The sequence below is a fragment of the Rana temporaria genome, chromosome 6 (assembly GCF_905171775.1).
Source record: "Rana temporaria chromosome 6, aRanTem1.1, whole genome shotgun sequence".
In the NCBI taxonomy this organism is placed as follows: domain Eukaryota; kingdom Metazoa; phylum Chordata; class Amphibia; order Anura; family Ranidae; genus Rana; species Rana temporaria.
In genome coordinates, this window is record NC_053494.1 from 104,365,305 (window position 1) to 104,383,630 (window position 18,326).

Sequence of the window (18,326 nt, forward strand, 5' to 3'; positions counted from 1 at the left end):
CAATGTGGAGGATATGAGTCATAGCACCAATATGACACTCGGACCTCCGCTGGAAGAAAATTTTTCTGAATGGACCCCCTGATCTAGACCCTGCGATATTAATGGGTCATATAAGGCAAGTTGTAATATATAGATAGGCCACCGGGTCTCACTGTCCTTTCCAAAAACCGCTCTCTAAACTTTTACCAGCCACACGGTTTGCTCTTTTGGATGTTATGGAAAGAAACACAAAGCCAACTCCATAGTGTAGTAAATCATAAAAGAAAAAAAAATTGCTTTATCTATGTTAACCACTTACAAACCGGAAGATTTTCCTGCTTAAAGCGGTGGTTCCCCTAAAAATTAAATTTTAACATTGCTTTTCCCAAATAAATTACGATTAGAATCGGCCGGTTTTATTAAAAAAAAAAGGTCCGTACATACCGTTTGTTATATTCGTTCCCACCGCCACTTCCGGGTACGATGCTGGCGGTGGGCGTTCCTAATTGATGGACAGGCATCCGACCGACGCATACATCGCGTCACGAGATGCCGAAAGAAGCCGAACGTCGGTGCGCATGCGCCGTATAGAGCCGCACCGACGTTCGGCTTCTTTCGGCATCTCGTGACGCGATGTATGCGTCAGTCGGATGCCTGTCCATCATTTAGGAACGCCCACCGCCAGCATCGTACCCGGAAGTGGCGGTGGGAACGAAAATAACAAACGGTATGTACGGACCTTTTTTTTTTAATAAAACCGTCCGATTCTAATCGTAATTTATTTGGGAAAAGCAATGTTAAAATTTAATTTTTAGGGGAACCACCGCTTTAAAGCGGTTGTATACCCGCTGTCTTTTTTTTTTTTTTTTAAACCTGAAAAGCAAAAGCCATAATCGGCTAGTATGCACCGCATACTAGCTGATTATGAAATACTTACCTTGGAACGAGGTGAGAGGAACTTACCTGGTCCACGCCGAGGGAGATGTCATCTTTCCTCGGCGTGTCTTCCGGGTATCGCCGCTCCAGCGCTGTGATTGGCTGGAGCGGCGATGTCGTCACTCCCGCGCATGCGCGTGGGAGACTTCTCTCCGGCAAGGTCCGGCGGCTGCCGGCCCTTTAGCCGAGGATCCCCGCTGTGCATGCGCCGCTGCAGTCAGCGGCGCATTGCGGGGGGAATATCTCCTAAACCTTACAGGTTTAGGAGATATTCTTTAACCTATAGGTAAGCCTATAATAAGGCTTACCTGTAGGTATAAAGTGGAAGTACAGAGTTTACTACCACTTTAATGACCAGGCCATTATTTGCAATACGATACTGCGTCGCTTTACCTGACAATTGCACGTTTCCCCCCCACAAATAGAGCTTTCTTTCGGTGATATTTGATCACCTCTGCTTTTTTTTTGTTCACTGCTGTTTAAAAGGCCCCACCTTACCCCTTGTCCCGCAGTATTGCTTGTGTTTCTCCCACAGCGAAAACTTTGTTTTTGTTTTCTCTGACCAGAGACTTATGCCGCGTACACACGATCATTTTTCAGCATGAAAAAAAAAACGTTTTTCAGCATATCGAAAAAACAACGTTTTCCCAACTTCATCATTAAAACGATGTTGCCTACACACCATTGTTTTAAAAAAATGATCTAGCAAAGCGTGGTGACGTACAACACGTACGACGGCACTAAAAAGGGGAAGTTCCATTCGCCTTTGGGCTGCTTTAGCTGATTCCGTGTTAGTAAAAGGCGATTTGCGCTTTTTTTGTCTGTTACAGCGTGATGAATGTGCTTACTCCATTATGAACGGTAGTTTTACCAGAACGAGCACTCCCGTCTCATAACTTGCTTCTGAGCATGCGTGGGTTTTTTACGTCGTTTTAGCCCACACACGATCATTTTTTACAACCCGAAAAACGACATCGCTTAAAACAACGTAAAAAAATGCAGCATGTTCGAATTTTTTTTTTTTTGTCGTTTTTCAGAACCTGAAAAATTATGTGAAGCCCACACACGATCATTTTAAATGATGTTTTTGAAAAACGTTTTTTTCATGCCGAATAATGATCGTGTGTACTCGGCATGAGAGTCAGGTGGTCCCACTGTGAACTAGGTTTAGGAATGCTGGTGAGGGCTGCACTAACCTGCCGCCTCAGAGCTTCTCACAGGTCGCCACTACAGCATTGTGTAAACGGTTTGGTTGTAACTTTGTATCCCCCGCTGTTCAGCAGCCCGGGTCTCCTCCTGTCTTCCCCTGCGTGCAGCGGGCGCTATTTTTCTGAAGTCCAAACATTGCAAGACACCAAGGGGAGGACTTGGCGCGTGCCAAGCCTCACAGAAACACACAATGTTTTTTAGGTTAAAACTTTCTGTAAGAGCAGGAGGAGGGTGAAGCGTGCCCAGCATAACTCAGGAAAGGGGGCTGTAAAGCATGGAGGACCCACGTGGCTGCGGAGGCTGAAGTATTCCTGTCTCACAGGGCTCAACAAGCTGCACCTTCCTCATCTGCTAGCACTAGTGCCAGTAGAAACTGTGGTAACTGCGGGGAAAGATTGTCTAAATCCCACACCAAGCCATTTTTGTAATAGGTGTATTAACAAACTGGCTGGAAAAGAGGCCTCAGGATTAATGAAAGATTTTCTTAAATCTGTTCAAGAGGAATGTTGGCCACTATTCAATCTTTCCGCACCTCTGTACCCACACCTCAGGTGGTAGACTCGGAACATCTCACCCCTAAAGAGGGTAATGGCCCTGACCTCCCCTCCCCCTTCCTTTGGAAAAAGTTTGGATCCCAGAAGAGGTGTGTGGGCATGCTATGGTGCCGTACACACCACCTACTTTGACAGCTTCCTAGTGGGTACAGCAACTTGGAAGTGAGTGATTTTTGGCCACTATCCTCTTCTCATGCGACCTTGAGGAGAGAAAAGAAAGCCCTGTGGCAAAGGGAAAGACAACAATGGTGAGTACTTCCCTTTTTTTCCTTAGGAGATTAGAGGCAGCATCCCTAATGGCAGCCTGGTGGTTTCTGGGCATTGAGATAGGACTCCCTCTCTCAATACAGGTGCTACTATCCTTGCCTTTGGGTCTGGGAACAAATAGCCCAGAAGCTTTAGCTAGACCAATGTCCACAGCTCCCTTTTACCTCAGGAAATGCTGTGGCTATTGCAATATTAAGTTGCCAACCTCTCACAATAAATCCATCAATAAGGATAAAAATAGTGAAGAGTTGAGACCTGTTAGAAACAAATGGTCTCTTATAGGCTATTTCTGGCACTAAACAAGGTACACATTCCTAAAGGGTTAATTGAAGGGATCTGAAGTGGTCTGCAGGTACCTGGTGATTCCAGGAGTAATAGCACAGATTTCCCCTGGTCAGCAATGCACACCAAGTAACCTGAATATATTAGGCCGACTGCTATGAATCTGGCATGTAGCTGCAAGAGGGTTCATTCAGAGGTTGCTGGCTTTTAAAAACCTGATGCCTAGTTTTTTCCGCATATGGGTGGGGGGGGGGGGTGAGTTGGGGCGACGTCACAGCAAGGGGTTGCTTTATGGAGGGGTATCATTGTATTGATTAACTTTTTCCATGAGAACAGGGTAGGGGGGGCGGCTGACTTCTATTTTAGTACTATAGCTGTCCTCGTGTAAAATAATAGGATACCTATTAGGGTGCGGATTGCTTTAGCCAACGCCAGTTGCTCCACAAGGCTAAGGAGACAGATGTTGATTGTCAGAGGAATAGGTATGGTAGTTCATTTCTGGATAAAGTGGGTCACCTCCCTCCAATACTCTTGGACCTGCAGGCAATCCCAGAATATATGTAGGGGGTACCAGAGCATCTCCAGCAAGCGGCCGACGAGGTTGGGTATATGCAGTTAAAGCGTTGGGGCGTAAAGTATATTCTGTGCAGGATTTTGAATTGGATTAACTTGACCCTAGTTGCAACCAATGATTGAAGCAGGTAATACCACATGGCCTCCCAGTCTTCACTGTCCAGATCCTGCGCCACAGATCACGCAACCCATCCAATACAACCTGAATGGATGGTATATTTGAGACCATGGCTTTGAGAGTTCAGCATCGTTCAGTAGGGCTTTGAGGTCCATCCGGAGCTGGACCAATTTAACCACTTCCCTACCGTAGGACGTCATATGACGTCCTTGACTTTAGGGGGGGATATCTGAATGATGCCTGCAGCTACAGGCATCATTCAAATATCCTTCTTTTCAGACAGCGATTCTGCGCACCATAAGAATGCTCATAGTGGCGGTTCCGCCGCTTGATTGTTCTTGTAGGCGGCGGGAGGGGACGCCCCCTCCCGCCGCCATCCGGTGATTCTCTGGGCTCTCCCATGCCATCGGAGGCCCAGAGAACGAATTGGCCGGATGAGGATAGAGATTTCCGGTGACCAGATTTTTACATGAAGGAGAGAAGTGCCAGAATAGGCCCGGTATGGAAGTGACAGAGCTGCAGGAGGAACCTGAAGAAGAAAGGATTCAGAAGTTGAAATTTGTTTTTCAGTCAGTCTGTCAAAAGTGAGCAACCCAGAACCATTGCAGATATCCTTTAAGTATTTGATTCCCCTGCCGGTCCATAGTCCCAGGTCTTGTAAAGAGTGAAATTCCTTCAATTTGGGATTACACCAGAGCGGTGTACTAGAGGACCATATGGCTTTAACCAGGTTAGGTTTTATTACTACTGTATGGCAAGCCTTAATGACTGCTTTCATAGCCTGAGTTAAAGATAAAAATGCACAGCATTTAAAGTTGTTGGCAACCTTTCTGTCGGTCTTAGGACTGTACCCTGTTGCTGATCAGAAGAACGCAGCATCTAAAGTTGCTAGTGAAATTACTGTTGGTTATGACTATACGTGGTTGCTAATCAAAAATGCACAGCATTTAAAGTCTGTTAGCGACATTTCTGTCAATCTCTCAAAGTACCATGTTGCTAATCTGTTATGACCGCACCGTGCTACTTATCAGAAAGGCACACCATTGAGAAGGTACCCTTTTCTGTTTTCCATATTAGTTATGTCAAGCATCAGCAATACGCAGCACTGAAGTTCATGTCCTTCTGTCCTTATACAGTAAAACCTTGGTTTGCAAGCATAGTTCGTTCCAGAAACATGCTTGTAATCCAAAACACTTGTATATCAAAGCATTTTTTTTACAGGGTATAAAAGAGAAGCGAGGCACCTCTAAGTGTACCAAGAAGTTGCTAAATGTTGTACCTTCATTAATGCAACCATATTGCTACACTTCGAGGCTCCTCTCTTCTTTTCTATACTCAGTTGTGACATGACGCTACTCTTATATCAGGACATAGCTTGTATATCAAGGCACAATTTATTAAAACATTTTGCTTGTCTTGCAAAACACTCTCAAACCAAGTTACTCGCAAACCGAGGTTTAAAATTTTCTGTGTCTTTTCTGTTATTTACATTTTGGCTGCGCATCAGAATACTCAACAGTGAACACTGTTTGCGTCTTTCCTATTTATATTTATTATATAGCCATACCTTGTTGCACTTTTGAGATTCACGACTCTGAAGTTCATGTCTTGTATTTTCTGTGATGGTCCACCTACCTGCACTTAAGAAATACACAACATTGTTGTCTATGATCTTTATAATTGTGATATTAAAAGGGGTTGTAAAGGAAAACATTTTTTTTCATAATAAGCATCCTTTACCTGCAGACATTCCTCTTTTCACTTCCTCATTGTTTTTGCTCTGAAGTTGCTCTATTTCTTCTCTGTTCTGTTCACTTCCTGCTTGTCTGATTTTACTGACCACCGTGATTGGAGGCTTTACTGCGGTGGTCAGTAACGTGCTCACCCCCTCCTGGGAATTACATCTGTGCGGCAGGACGCTCTCTACGCGTTAGAGACTTCAAGGAGGTGTGAATTACTGGGCGCGCCGCAATTCATACTGGGAAATGTAGTTCTTACATGAACGAACGATGCAAACCAGGAAGTGAATGAGAGAACAGAAACTAGAATTCCGGAGGTGATATAGATGAAGGAATTTAATAGGTATTTACTCGTTTTTTAACAGAATCATTACACTATTCTGTCTGTCTACCTTGCAGATATTTAATTTTAGGCAAAACATTTTTTTCCTTTAGTGACCCTTTAATTATACATGTATCCCTTTTTAGTTTAGACCTTATTTTCCCGTGAACACGGAAAGAGCCAGGAATTCTGGCTGCCGGAACTTCAGATGTCAGAAGCATTGCTTGTGCTTGTAACCCGGTAGGGATGTATGACACTGCAAGAAGTCTATAAAATCACCTTTTTTAGTAAGGACTTTGGTTTATAGGAGTATTACCTGAAGATGCAGTATCAGAAATGATCTGGTCCATATACCTAACTCAACAGGTTTACAGTTCTATATGTATTCATAGCACAACTGGTCATAGAAGACCAATGTGAGTGTTCTGCTCCTGCTATAGAATTAACCTCCTATAGTAGGATTTTTCTTGACGTATCCCTCATTAATACCAAAAGGCACCCAGCGGTGTTTGAGTGTATTCTGGTTCAGACATCAAATCGGACACCTGATATTTACTGAATAGGTACAATCTGGTGTTTGTTTACCAAGCTTCCTTACGCTTAATTTTAATGCAGTTGTGTGCTGGTGTATAGGGAGTCTGGGTATATAAAGCACTTTCTTTATCGTACATCACGGGACACAGAGCGGCATTCATTACTATATGGGTTATATGGAGTACCTTCAGGTGTAGACACTGGCAATCTCAAACAGGAAATGCCCCTCCCTATATAACCCCCTCCCATAGGAGGAGTACCTCAGTTTTTCCGCCAGTGTCTTAGGTGTTAGTCATGGTTTAGCTTGCCTCCACATCCTTGGGATTAGGTGAGCTAACCGGTTCTGTCCAAAAAAGCCTCAGCGCTAAAGTGGTCAGTAACCGGACCCCAAACCCTTGGGGTATAGCCCATAATGCTTTTCTTTTTAGAGAGCTGGACCCTGGGCCCAGAACTTAGAAACCTTTGGGTGCCTAATGTTTCTGTTGCCAGAGTGCTATATGGGCCCAGGACAGTGGATCCTTCATAGGAACCCAGGGCCTGAAGGTCTAGACATCCCCACGGAGATGGGGGAAGATTGGGCCTCTTGCTTGGCAAAGTCCTGCGGCATGGAGCAGGTAAGTGAGGGGAAAACTTGCGGAACTTGGTTCTTAGCAGGTTTTTTCTGGGGGGTCACAGGGGACATGCCTAAAGTTATGCACTGCATCTGGCAAACTAGTCACATATCATAAAGATAGGATGGCTCTATATGTATTATTCCCCATAAGATGTGACCTCCCTTGTAGTGTTGGAAAAGCATTGAGTGGGGCCTGTGTGATATAAAAGTATATGTGTGTGTCAGAGAGCGGTGCTTACCTGCAAGCCTCCAGGCGATGCTCCATTCAGTCTTCCTCCTCACGGCCTGCAAAGCAGGCAAAACGCTGACCTCCTCATGGTTCCAGGCTGCAGGCTGCAGTTTGCTGGAGCAGAGAGGTCCCTTCCTCCCAACCCCACCCCCCCCCTGTCGGGAGGGGCATTTCCTGTTTGAGATTGCTGGGGGGGAAGGGCGGGTCAGTGGCTTAAGGAAGGGGCGGCCCTTCCTTGTTTGTTCCATATAGCTCATTCAATACTTTGGAACTGAGGAGGAAAGACCAGAACGGCAAGCACGGGGCGCCGAGGACACACAGTGGCCAGAAAGAATATTGCAGTCTTCAGAAAGACTGTTTTCAAGCCTAGGAATAGGCTGTTTCTTTTCCATCTCATAGTTTTTCTTGCAATACTACTCAGGGGGACAGAATGTTTTTTCTTTCCTAGATTTGAAAAAAAAAAAAAAAAAGTGTCATCTAGAGGAGAGGAAGCATTTTTTTATCCCCCAAACAGGTGTTTGGGCATTTAACTATTTATAAGTCCCAGGTACCAATAAGTAGCAGGTGTACCTCGGTATTGTACCATGGCATCAAAAAACAAGGGTACAAGAGGTGGGGATTCCCCCAGAGAGTCTGAGGTCTCGGACAAAGCTATGCCGCTGCTTTCCCCACAGGGAGCCTTGGGGCCATCGGGATCTGGGGCTGGAGCTGACGCGGGTCAGTCCAACCCTAAGATGGTCACGGAGGAGGTATTACTCACCTCTTTAAAAGAGATGCAGAAAAGCATGGGTAAAATGATAGCCGCAGCTATGCGGGGCAGTAAGCGGAATAGATCTCCGTCGCCCGAGCGCGGACCCTCAGAAGAGGAGGTCCTTTCCTCAGGGGAATTGGACGACCTCTTGGACAAGGACCAAGTAGGTTCAGGGATCGAGGATCCGGATACAGAGGAGTCTGGGGCAGTCTCCCTGAGGGAGAGCTGGTGGATTCAAGGATTGTCGGACTTGGTCCATAGGGCATTCAACTTGCCAGTACCAGATCTCCAGGTATCGACGGTTTCAGCTTTGGGCTCACTGAGGGCGCCTCAAAGCAATGCTGTGTTTCCGATCCATCCTCTATTAGAGGGAGTTTTGTTCCAAGATTGGAACAAGCCAGATAAGATCTTCTTACCACCTAAGAAGTTCTCTGTCCTATATCCTATGGAAGAAAAATTTTCCAAAAGATGGGCTACTCCTGCAGTGGACGCAGCCATCTCATGTGTTAACAAATCGTTAACATGCCCTGTAGAAAACATACAGGTGTTCAAGGATCCAGTTGATAAGCGCTTGGAAGCACTACTTAAGAACTCCTTCACTACTGCAGGGGCAGTAGTACAGCCAGCTGTGGCTGCGATTGGGGTCGCTCAAGCATTATCGGATCAATTTAAGCAGATGCTTAAACTTATTCCTGCCCAGCAGGCAGAAGAATTTTCGGATGTCCCTAAGGCCATATGTTTTACGGTAGACGCAATCAAGGATTCTATCCAGCAAGCGTCACGTTTATCGTTATCCCTTATCCATATGAGAAGACTCTTATGGTTAAAAAGCTGGGAGGCTGAGCCCCCATGCAAGAAGCTCCTGGTAGGGTTCCCCTTCCATGGAGGACGACTCTTCGGAGAAGACCTAGATAAATACATTCAGACCATTTCAAACGGCAAGAGTACTCTCTTGCCAACTAAGAAGAAGGTTCAGGGGCCTGCGTTTAAACGACAGTATTCCCCTGGGCAGGGGCCCTCTAATGCCAAGCAGTATCGACGGCCTCCTGCAAAAGCAAACTTCGGCTTCAACAGCAAATCACAAGGACAGGCTGTTAGAGGCAAAAGGCAGTGGTTTCGCAAACCAGCAAAACCAGCCCCCAAGCCAACCTTATGAAGGGGCGCCCCCACCCACGAAGGTGGGGGGAAGGCTGCGACTCTTTTCAGAGATTTGGGAAGCCAGCATTCCCGACGAGTGGGTACGGTCTTCCGTGGCCACAGGCTACAAATTAGATTTCCTAAGGTTTCCTCCTCCTCATTTCCAGAAGTCGAGGATTCCAAACGATCCGGAAAAGGGAGCCGCATTAAGATCGGCATTAGATCATCTACTTTCCCAGGAAGTAATAGTAGAGGTACCAGTCCTGGAACAGGGGCTGGGTTTCTACTCCAACCTATTCATCATCCCAAAATCCAATGGAGATGTCAGGCCAATTTTGGACCTAAAGATGGTAAATGCATATCTAAAGATCCGCTCATTTCGGATGGAATCCGTGCGGTCAGCAGCTGCCACACTCCAGAAGGACGACTTCATGGCGTCCATAGACATAAAGGATGCCTACCTTCATGTTCCAATTTATCAGCCACATCAAAGATATCTACGCTTCATGGTGGCTTCGCGTCACTTCCAATTCGTGGCGCTTCCCTTCGGGTTGGCTACGGCCCCCCGGGTGTTCACGAAGGTCCTAGCTCCGATCCTAGCCAAGCTAAGGATCCAAGGGGTCACGATCCTAGCATACCTGGACGACCTCCTAGTCATAGACCACTCGTCTCCCGGCTTGGAGCGAGCAGTGGCCCTCACGGTCCAATACCTCGAGAGGTTCGGCTGGGTCCTAAATCGAGAAAAGTCAGCTTTCCAGCCCACAAGGCAGTTGGAATATCTCGGCATGAGATTAGACACAGAACAACAAGGAGTGTTCCTACCTCTGAGGAAGGTAAAAGCCATCAAGGAATTAATCCTACTGGTTCTAAGCACTCGCATCCTACAGGCAGCCATCCTGTCAGCATGGAGCAGAAGGCCACAGGCCTTGGATATCCCGTTGCCGCTCTTATCAAGAGTCCGACAAAGTCTGTGTTGGTGGTTAGACCCTCAGAATCTACTGAAGGGGAAGTCTTTCAGCCCAGTGGCTTGGAAGATAGTGACCACAGATGCCAGCCTGACGGGCTGGGGAGCAATTTTGGATGGTTGCACTCGCCAAGGTACTTGGGCAAAGCCAGAGAAGCAGTTGCCCATCAACATCTTGGAGCTCAGAGCTGCTCGACTAGCCCTCAGGGCTTGGACGTCAAAATTGCAGGGGTTCCCGGTGAGAATTCAATCAGACAATGCCACGGCCGTGGCATACATAAATCACCAAGGGGGAACCAGGAGTCAAGCCGCTCAGAGAGAGGTGAGCTTGATTCTCCTATGGGCAGAGGCGCATGTGCCCTGCATATCGGCAATATTCATTCCAGGAGTGGACAACTTTCAGGCGGACTTCTTAAGCCGCCAGACTCTATGGCCGGGGGAATGGTCTCTGCATCCACAAGTCTTTCAAGCACTCTGCCAAAGATGGGGAGTGCCGGACGTGGATATCATGGCATCGAGACTCAACAAGAAACTAGACAGGTTCATATCCCGCTCAAGGGATCCGATGGCCTGCGGAACCGATGCGTTGGTTTGCCCTTGGCATCAGTTCAAACTTCTTTATGCGTTTCCCCCGCTCCAGTTACTACCCCGCCTGCTGCGCAGGATCCGGGTGGAACACATACCAGTCATCCTGGTAGCTCCAGCATGGCCCAGAAGGGCATGGTACTCACTCATCCTAAAGATGGTAGTGGGAGACCCTTGGACTCTTCCTCTACGGCCAGACCTGCTATCGCAAGGTCCGATCCTCCACCCTGCCTTACGGCATCTAAATTTGACGGCCTGGAAGCTGAATCCCTGATTCTCAGGGGTAGAGGTCTGTCTCAGAAAGTAGTCTCTACCCTAATCAGAGCCAGGAAACCGGTCTCTAGGGTGATTTATTACAGGGTCTGGAAGGCCTATGTAGGCTGGTGTGAGTCCAAGCGATGGCTTTCTCGCAAATTTACCATCGATAGAGTATTAAGTTTTCTCCAGCTAGGAGTGGATAAAGGATTGGCATTAAGCACAATCAAAGGACAGATTTCTGCTCTGTCAGTGTGGTTTCAGCGGCCGCTGGCCACCCACTCGCTGGTTAAGACCTTCCTTCAAGGGGTCTTACGTATTAGACCTCCAGTTAAATCCCCGCTTTGTCCGTGGGATTTAAATCTTGTTCTGTCAAGTTTACAGAAACAACCGTTTGAGCCGTTGGCTGAAATTCCTTTGGTTCTACTGACAAGGAAGTTAGTATTTTTGGTTGCCATAGTTTCCGCAAGAAGAGTTTCGGAGCTAGCGGCCTTATCCTGTAAGGAACCATATCTTGTTTTTCATAAGGACAGGGTCGTTCTCCGCCCTCATCCTTCCTACCGAAGGTCATATCCAGTTTTCATTTGAACCAGGATTTGGTATTACCATCCTTCTTCCCTAAACCTACTTCCAGAAAGGAAGGGTTGCTGCATACCTTGGATATTGTCAGGGCCATGAAGGCCTATCTTAAAGCTACAAAGAAGATCCGGAAAACAGATGTGCTGTTCATTCTACCGGATGGGCCCAAGAAGGGGCAGGCAGCTGCAAAGTCCACCATTTCTAGGTGGATTAAGCAATTAATCACTCAGGCCTACGGCTTGAAAGGGTTGCCTCCTCCAGTATCATTAAAGGCTCATTCTACTAGAGCCATGGGCGCCTCCTGGGCAGCACACCACCAGATCTCTATGGCTCAAGTTTGCAAGGCGGCAACCTGGTCTTCTGTCCACACGTTTACAAAATTCTACAAGTTGGACGTAAGAAGGAATACTGATACTGCCTTCGGGCAGGCAGTGCTGCAGGATGCAGTTTGAGACCCTCGGATTCCGGGGGCTCCTCTTTTTTGAGTTAAATTTAAAATTTAAAATTATTTTTCTCAACTAAGTTGGATTTATTATGATTTGAGTATATCTCTAAATTAAATCCTTTTGTCTTGGAGATGTTCTCCCTCCCCTCATTGTAAGCATTGCTTTGGGACATCCCATATAGTAATGAATGCCGCTCTGTGTCCCGTGATGTACGATAAAGAAAAAGAGATTTTTAATACAGCTTACCTGTAAAATCTTTTTCTTGGAGTACATCACGGGACACAGAGCTCCCACCCCTCTTTTTTGAGGACCATTTTGGGAGGCATACTGCTTGCTACAAAACTGAGGTACTCCTCCTATGGGAGGGGGTTATATAGGGAGGGGCATTTCCTGTTTGAGATTGCCAGTGTCTACACCTGAAGGTACTCCATATAACCCATATAGTAATGAATGCCGCTCTGTGTCCCGTGATGTACTCCAAGAAAAAGATTTTACAGGTAAGCTGTATTAAAAATCTCTTTTTCACAGCTGACATGCCAGCATTCAGATGTCAAGGAAGTCATAAGGTTGGTGTGCTTGGGCACATACCTGTCCAGCCTTCTAAGCCCAGGGAATAACCTTCCTTATTCTAGTTCCCTTAAGTGGGCTTTCCTTTACCCATCACTATGAAAAAGGAATAAATGATAACTTTAAGAGGAGCTGCAAGGTCGCACTGTCAAGGAATCCCTTTTTAAATTATTCTCTTCAACAGTGTTATGCTTAAGCCAGACCCTCCTTGGAGATCAAAGTTGTATGCTTGTTTCACAGAGCAGGTTTTTGGTACTTTTAGCAGCCTCCTTGGTGATTAAAGTTGTATCTTTGTTTCACAGAGCAGGTCTTTGGTCCTTTTAGTGGTCCTAAAAAGTGTTACAGACCTGTTATATATTCCCAATTGCTAGATGATTGAGACAGTCAAACTGTGCTCATCTACTAATTTCACAGGTTTTCTGATTCTATCTTTAAAGCGCACTCCACATAGATCCTGCATCCGAAGCGGAGAAGGCAGGGAAATCGGTGGAGAAAACCTGCTGATCAGCCTTCTGATCCAGCCAATATACCTTCATCAGTCCTAATGACATGGAGGTAAAATGTGCTGCAGAACCTGACATTTGGCAGGAAGATCTTGCAGCCAGTGGTCCCACCCTAAGTTACAGTTGTATTCAAAATTATTCAACCCCCACTGAAATTGATTGTTTTGGCCAGTTTGACATTGATTTTGATCATTCAGTCATCCTGCTTACAATTAAATCAAAGAGGCATGTGTAGGTCAGACAAATATAACATAACATTTATAATGAAATAACCACAAATGTCTTTTCTGTCCTCACATCATTATCGGTTTTATTCAACCCCCAAGTGACATTCAATCTTAGTACTTAGTACAACATCCTTTTACAGTTATAACAGCTTTTAAACGTGAAGCATAGCTTGACACAAGTGTCTTGCAGCGATCTACGGGTATCTTCGCCCATTCGTCATGGGCAAAAGCCTCCAGTTCAGTCACATTCTTAGGCTTGCGCACTGCAACTGCTTTCTTGAAGTCCCACCAGAGGTTCTCAATCGGATTTAAGTCTGGAGACTGCGATGGCCACTCCAAAATGTTCCAGCCTTTAATCTGCAATCATGCTCTAGTGGACTTGGAGGTATGCTTGGGATCATTGTCCTGTTGAAATGTCCAACGTCTCCCAAGCCTCAGGTTTGTGACGGACTGCATCACATTGTCATCCAATATCTCCTGGTACTGAAGAGAATTCATGGTACCTTGCACACGCTGAAGCTTCCCTGTACCTGCAGAAGCAAAACAGCCCCAAAGCATGATTGACCCCCCGCCATGCTTCACAGTAGGCAAGGTGTTCTTTTCATCATAGGCCTTGTTCTTCCTCCTCCAAACATAGCGTTGATCCATGGGCCCAAACAGATTTAATTTTGTTTCATCAGTCCACAGAACACAATCCCAAAACTTCTGTGGTTTGTCCACATGACTTTTGGCATACTGCAGTCGACTCTTCTTATTCTTTGGAGACAGCAAGGGGGTGCGCCTGGGAGTTCTGGCATTAAAGGTAACCATCCTCACTTGCGATCTGTTTTCTTGTAATTAGTGTGTGTGTGTGTGTGTGTATAAAAGGTCAATGAGTTTCTGGACTCCTGACAGACCCTTGCATCCTTCATCCAGTGCTGCACTGATATTTTTGGATTCTGAGTCATGTGGAAAGCAAAAGACTTGTCAAAGGAACTGCGGGAAAAGGTAATTGAACTGTATAAAACAGGAAAGGGATATGAAAAGATATCCAAGGAATTGCGAATGCCAATTGGCAGTGTTCAAACTCTAATCAAGAAGTGGAAAATGAGGGGTTCTGTTGAAACCAAACCACGGTCATGTAGACCAACTAAGATTTCAGCCACAGCTGCCTGGAAAATTTTTGGGATGCAAAGAAAAATCCACAAATAACTTCAGGTGAAATACAGCACAGAGACAAGCCTCAAACCTTCTGCCACAAAGTCATTTGGAGTGATAAGACCAAAATTGAGCTTTTTGGCCACAGCCACAAATGATACGTTTGGAGAGGAGTCAACAAGGCCTATGATGAAAGGTACACTATTCCTACTGTAAAACACAGAGGTGGATCATTGATGTTTTGGGGATGTGTGAGCTCCAAAGGCACAGGGAAATTGGTCAAAATTGATGGCAAGATGAATGCAGTATGTTTTTAAAAAAATACTGGAGGAACATTTGCATTCATCAGCCAGGAAGCTGTGCATTGGGATGTACTTGGACAATCCAACATGACAATGATCCAAAACACAAGGCCAAGTCGACATGTCATTGGCTTCAGCAGAATAAAGTGAAGGTTCTGTAGTGGCCATCTACGTTTCCAGACCTCAATATCATTGAGCCACTCTGGGGAGATCTCAAACACGCAGTTCATGCAAGACAGCTCAAGTATTTACAGGAACTGGAGACTTTGCCAAGAGGAATGGGCAGCTTTACCATCTGAGAAGATAAATATCCACAAATACCACAAAAGACTTCAAGCTGTCATTGATGTTAAAGGGGGGTAATACACAGTATTAAGAACAAGGGTATGTAAACTTTTGATCAAGGTCATTTGGGTAGTTTCTGTTGCCATTGTGATTTAAAAAGAGTAAACACAGTTGATTGATAATAAATGGCTTCACCTATACACTGTTCATTCGATTTACTGTACACTTTATTTTCAAATCTAAAATGTTTCTTTTTTTTTTTTTTATCTTCATCTGTGTCTTGTGCCAGAGGTGAAATATTTAAATATATCCATCTAAAGTATTGTAAGTGACAGATACACATGTACTTTGATATAACAGATGATTTCATTCTTTTTAGTGTACACTGTGGTGTCATACATGAAACATGAATTTAACCGTGGAGATTTCTTCATGACCTTGCAGAACCACCCAGTTGCTCTCAGTTTATATCAACAGGTGAATAGATTTTCAATTTACATGGCCTTTTTAATCTATCAAGAATTATAAGGCATTGTTTCCCTTTTGCATTTTGCAATAACCAATAATTTTGTTTCAACACTTAAAGTTCCAACATTTTACTACCCACTCTAGAGGATACATAGTGTCAGCTGGTGACTTGACAAGCTGTGGCTTTCCTCCTCTTCTTGTCTGGTGTTAACAGTGGCTGGTCCTTCTGATGCACACTGCTGTGTAGTGATATGTGTATGCCATGGCAGGAATATGATTGTCAGTTCTAGGAGTGCATGAATGCATAAATAAGAAAACAAAAACAAAAGTATGTATTTTCTTTTTTGCCTTGTTCCCAAGACAATAACATGCTTAAAATTCAAATTAGCCAACCCACATTTCAGGGTTATAAAGAAGCAGACCGCTAGTGAGACCAGTGGCATCCTAATTATCTGGATTCAGGTCATTCATTTTGTATTGACCTGATTTTGTGTTTAGAAATCTTGGCGTCATAATTATGTATGCTGAGGAGAGCTACAGGCAACTGTGCTAATTAAATTGTTAGCAACATCACAGGGGCAGATATTGCTTTTCAGATTTTTGGTTTTTATTCGCTCTGGTTAATACACAAGAGTGCAAGTTTTCGACACAATAAATGCAACTTTCTTATAAAGATGGCTAGAAATTATTGCATTTTACTCTGTGTCAAACACCAGTATATAAGATATACAAAGATTAGAGGGAAAGACTCTAAGGGCCAGATCCTCAAAAGAGATACGCAGGCGGATTTGCTATTCCGCCTGCGTATCCCTGTTTCTATCTTTGAAACTGATCCACAGAATCAGTTTCCAAGAGATAGACAGAAGATCCAGCATGTGTAAGGGACTTACACTGCCGGATCTTAGGATGCAGTACCGCATCCGCCGCTGGTGGCATTTCTCGTCGAAATGCCGCCTCGGGTATGCAAATTAGCACTTACGGAGATCCACGAAGCTTTTCAGCTTCGTTTTTTCTCCGTAAGTATTGGCTTGCAATCGTAAAATTAGGGCTGCTTTTACAAAGTGTAAAGTTAGTACACCTTGTAAAAGCAGACCCTTCTTTCCAGCGACGCTGTCTTTTTTTTTTTTTATTTATTTTTTTTCGCCGCAACTCGTTTTTTTTCCCGACGCAACTTTTTTGACCCGGCGCGATTCACGAAGCTCGGCGTAACGTAATTTCGCGCTATGCACGTCGGGAAAATGACGTCACGAGCATGCGCAGTACGTCCGGCATGGGAGCGGGCCTAATTTAAATGGGACTCGCCCCATTTGAATTGGTAACGCCTTACGCCGGCCGGATTTAAGTTACACAGCCGAAAATTTCTAGGTAAGTGCTTTGTGGATCGGGCACTTAGGTAGAAATTTTCAGCCAGTGTAACTTAAATGGGAATATTTAAGTTACGGCGGCTGGCTGTGGATCTGGCCCTAATTTCCTATCAATTTGGAACAGTACAACATAGACTTTGAAGCCTACACCCCTAAGCTCTAATTTGATGTTTAAATGTGAATGTCTAAGTTTTAGATAATTTTAAATTGCGATAGGTTTCTGACTATCTTAACCACTTAAGATGCGTGGTCGTGCGACGTGGCTCCCAAACAAAATTGGCGTCCTTTTTTTCCCACAAATAGAGCTTTCTTTTGGTGGTATTTGATCACCTCTGCAGTTTTTATTTGTTGAGCTATAAACAAAAATAGAGCGACAATTTTGAAAAAAAAATGCAATATTTTTTACTTTTTTCTATAATGAATATCCCCCAAAAATATATAAAACATATTTTTTTGTCCCTCAGTTTAGGCCGATACGTATTCTTCTACCTATTTTTGGTAAAAAAAAATCACAATAAGCATTTATCGATTGGTTTGCGCAAAATTTATAGCGTTTACAAAAAAGGGGATAGTTTTATTGCATTTTTATTAATTTCTTTTTTTTTTACTACTAATGGCGGCGATCAGCGGTTTTTTCGTGACTGCGACATTATGGCGGACACTTGGGACAATTTTGATACATTTTTGGAACCATTGTAATTTTCACAGCAAAAAATGCATTAAAATTGCATTGTTTGCTGTGAAAATGACAATTGCAGTTTGGGAGTTAACCACAAGGGGGCGCTAAATGGGTTATGTGTGACCTAATTTGTGTTTCTAACTGTAGGGGGGTGTGGCTGTAGGTGTGACGTCATCGATTGTGTTTCCTATAAAAGGGAACACACGATCGATGACAGCGCCACAGTGAAGAACGGGGAAGCTGTGTTTACACACAGCTCTCCCCATTCTTCAGCTCCGGGGACCGATCGTGGGACTCCAGCGGCGATAGAGTCCGCGAGTCCCGCTGTCACGGAGCTTCGGACCGGGTCGCGTGCATGCGCCTGCGACCCCACGGCTGGGCTTAAAGAGCCACGTACATGTACGTGAATGTGCCCAGCCGTGCCATTCTGCCGACGTATATCGGCGTGAAGGGGTCCTTAAGTGGTTAAAGTGAACTATTACTTTGGCTATACTTGGTAAAATAACAATTTTGCTGTACTGCAGGCAACTTAACACACTTGCCTTTTTCTGCTGCCCTAAACCACTACTGAAGCCCAAGAAAAAATACATTATATCCAGGCATGCGAACAAGTGATGATCCCCCATGCCAACCATAATTCAGAAGCCAGGGCAAGAGCAGCTAACGTTTTCCTTGGGAGTAATAGAACTGCTTAGCCCTGTGCAAGCTATAATATTAAAAAA

The 18,326-nt window shown here is 44.9% G+C and overlaps 1 protein-coding gene across 3 annotated transcripts in view; it reads left to right on the forward strand.

Moving 5' to 3' along the window:
- The window catches only part of VPS16 (VPS16 core subunit of CORVET and HOPS complexes), a 216,037-nt gene that overhangs the window by 93,218 nt on the left and 104,493 nt on the right, over positions 1-18,326 (forward strand). For all 3 annotated transcript variants that reach the window (XM_040357101.1, XM_040357099.1, XM_040357100.1), the window contains one exon: positions 15,473-15,570. In XM_040357101.1, coding sequence (XP_040213035.1) covers positions 15,473-15,570 — 98 coding nt within the window. The remainder of the gene's footprint in view (positions 1-15,472; positions 15,571-18,326) is intronic.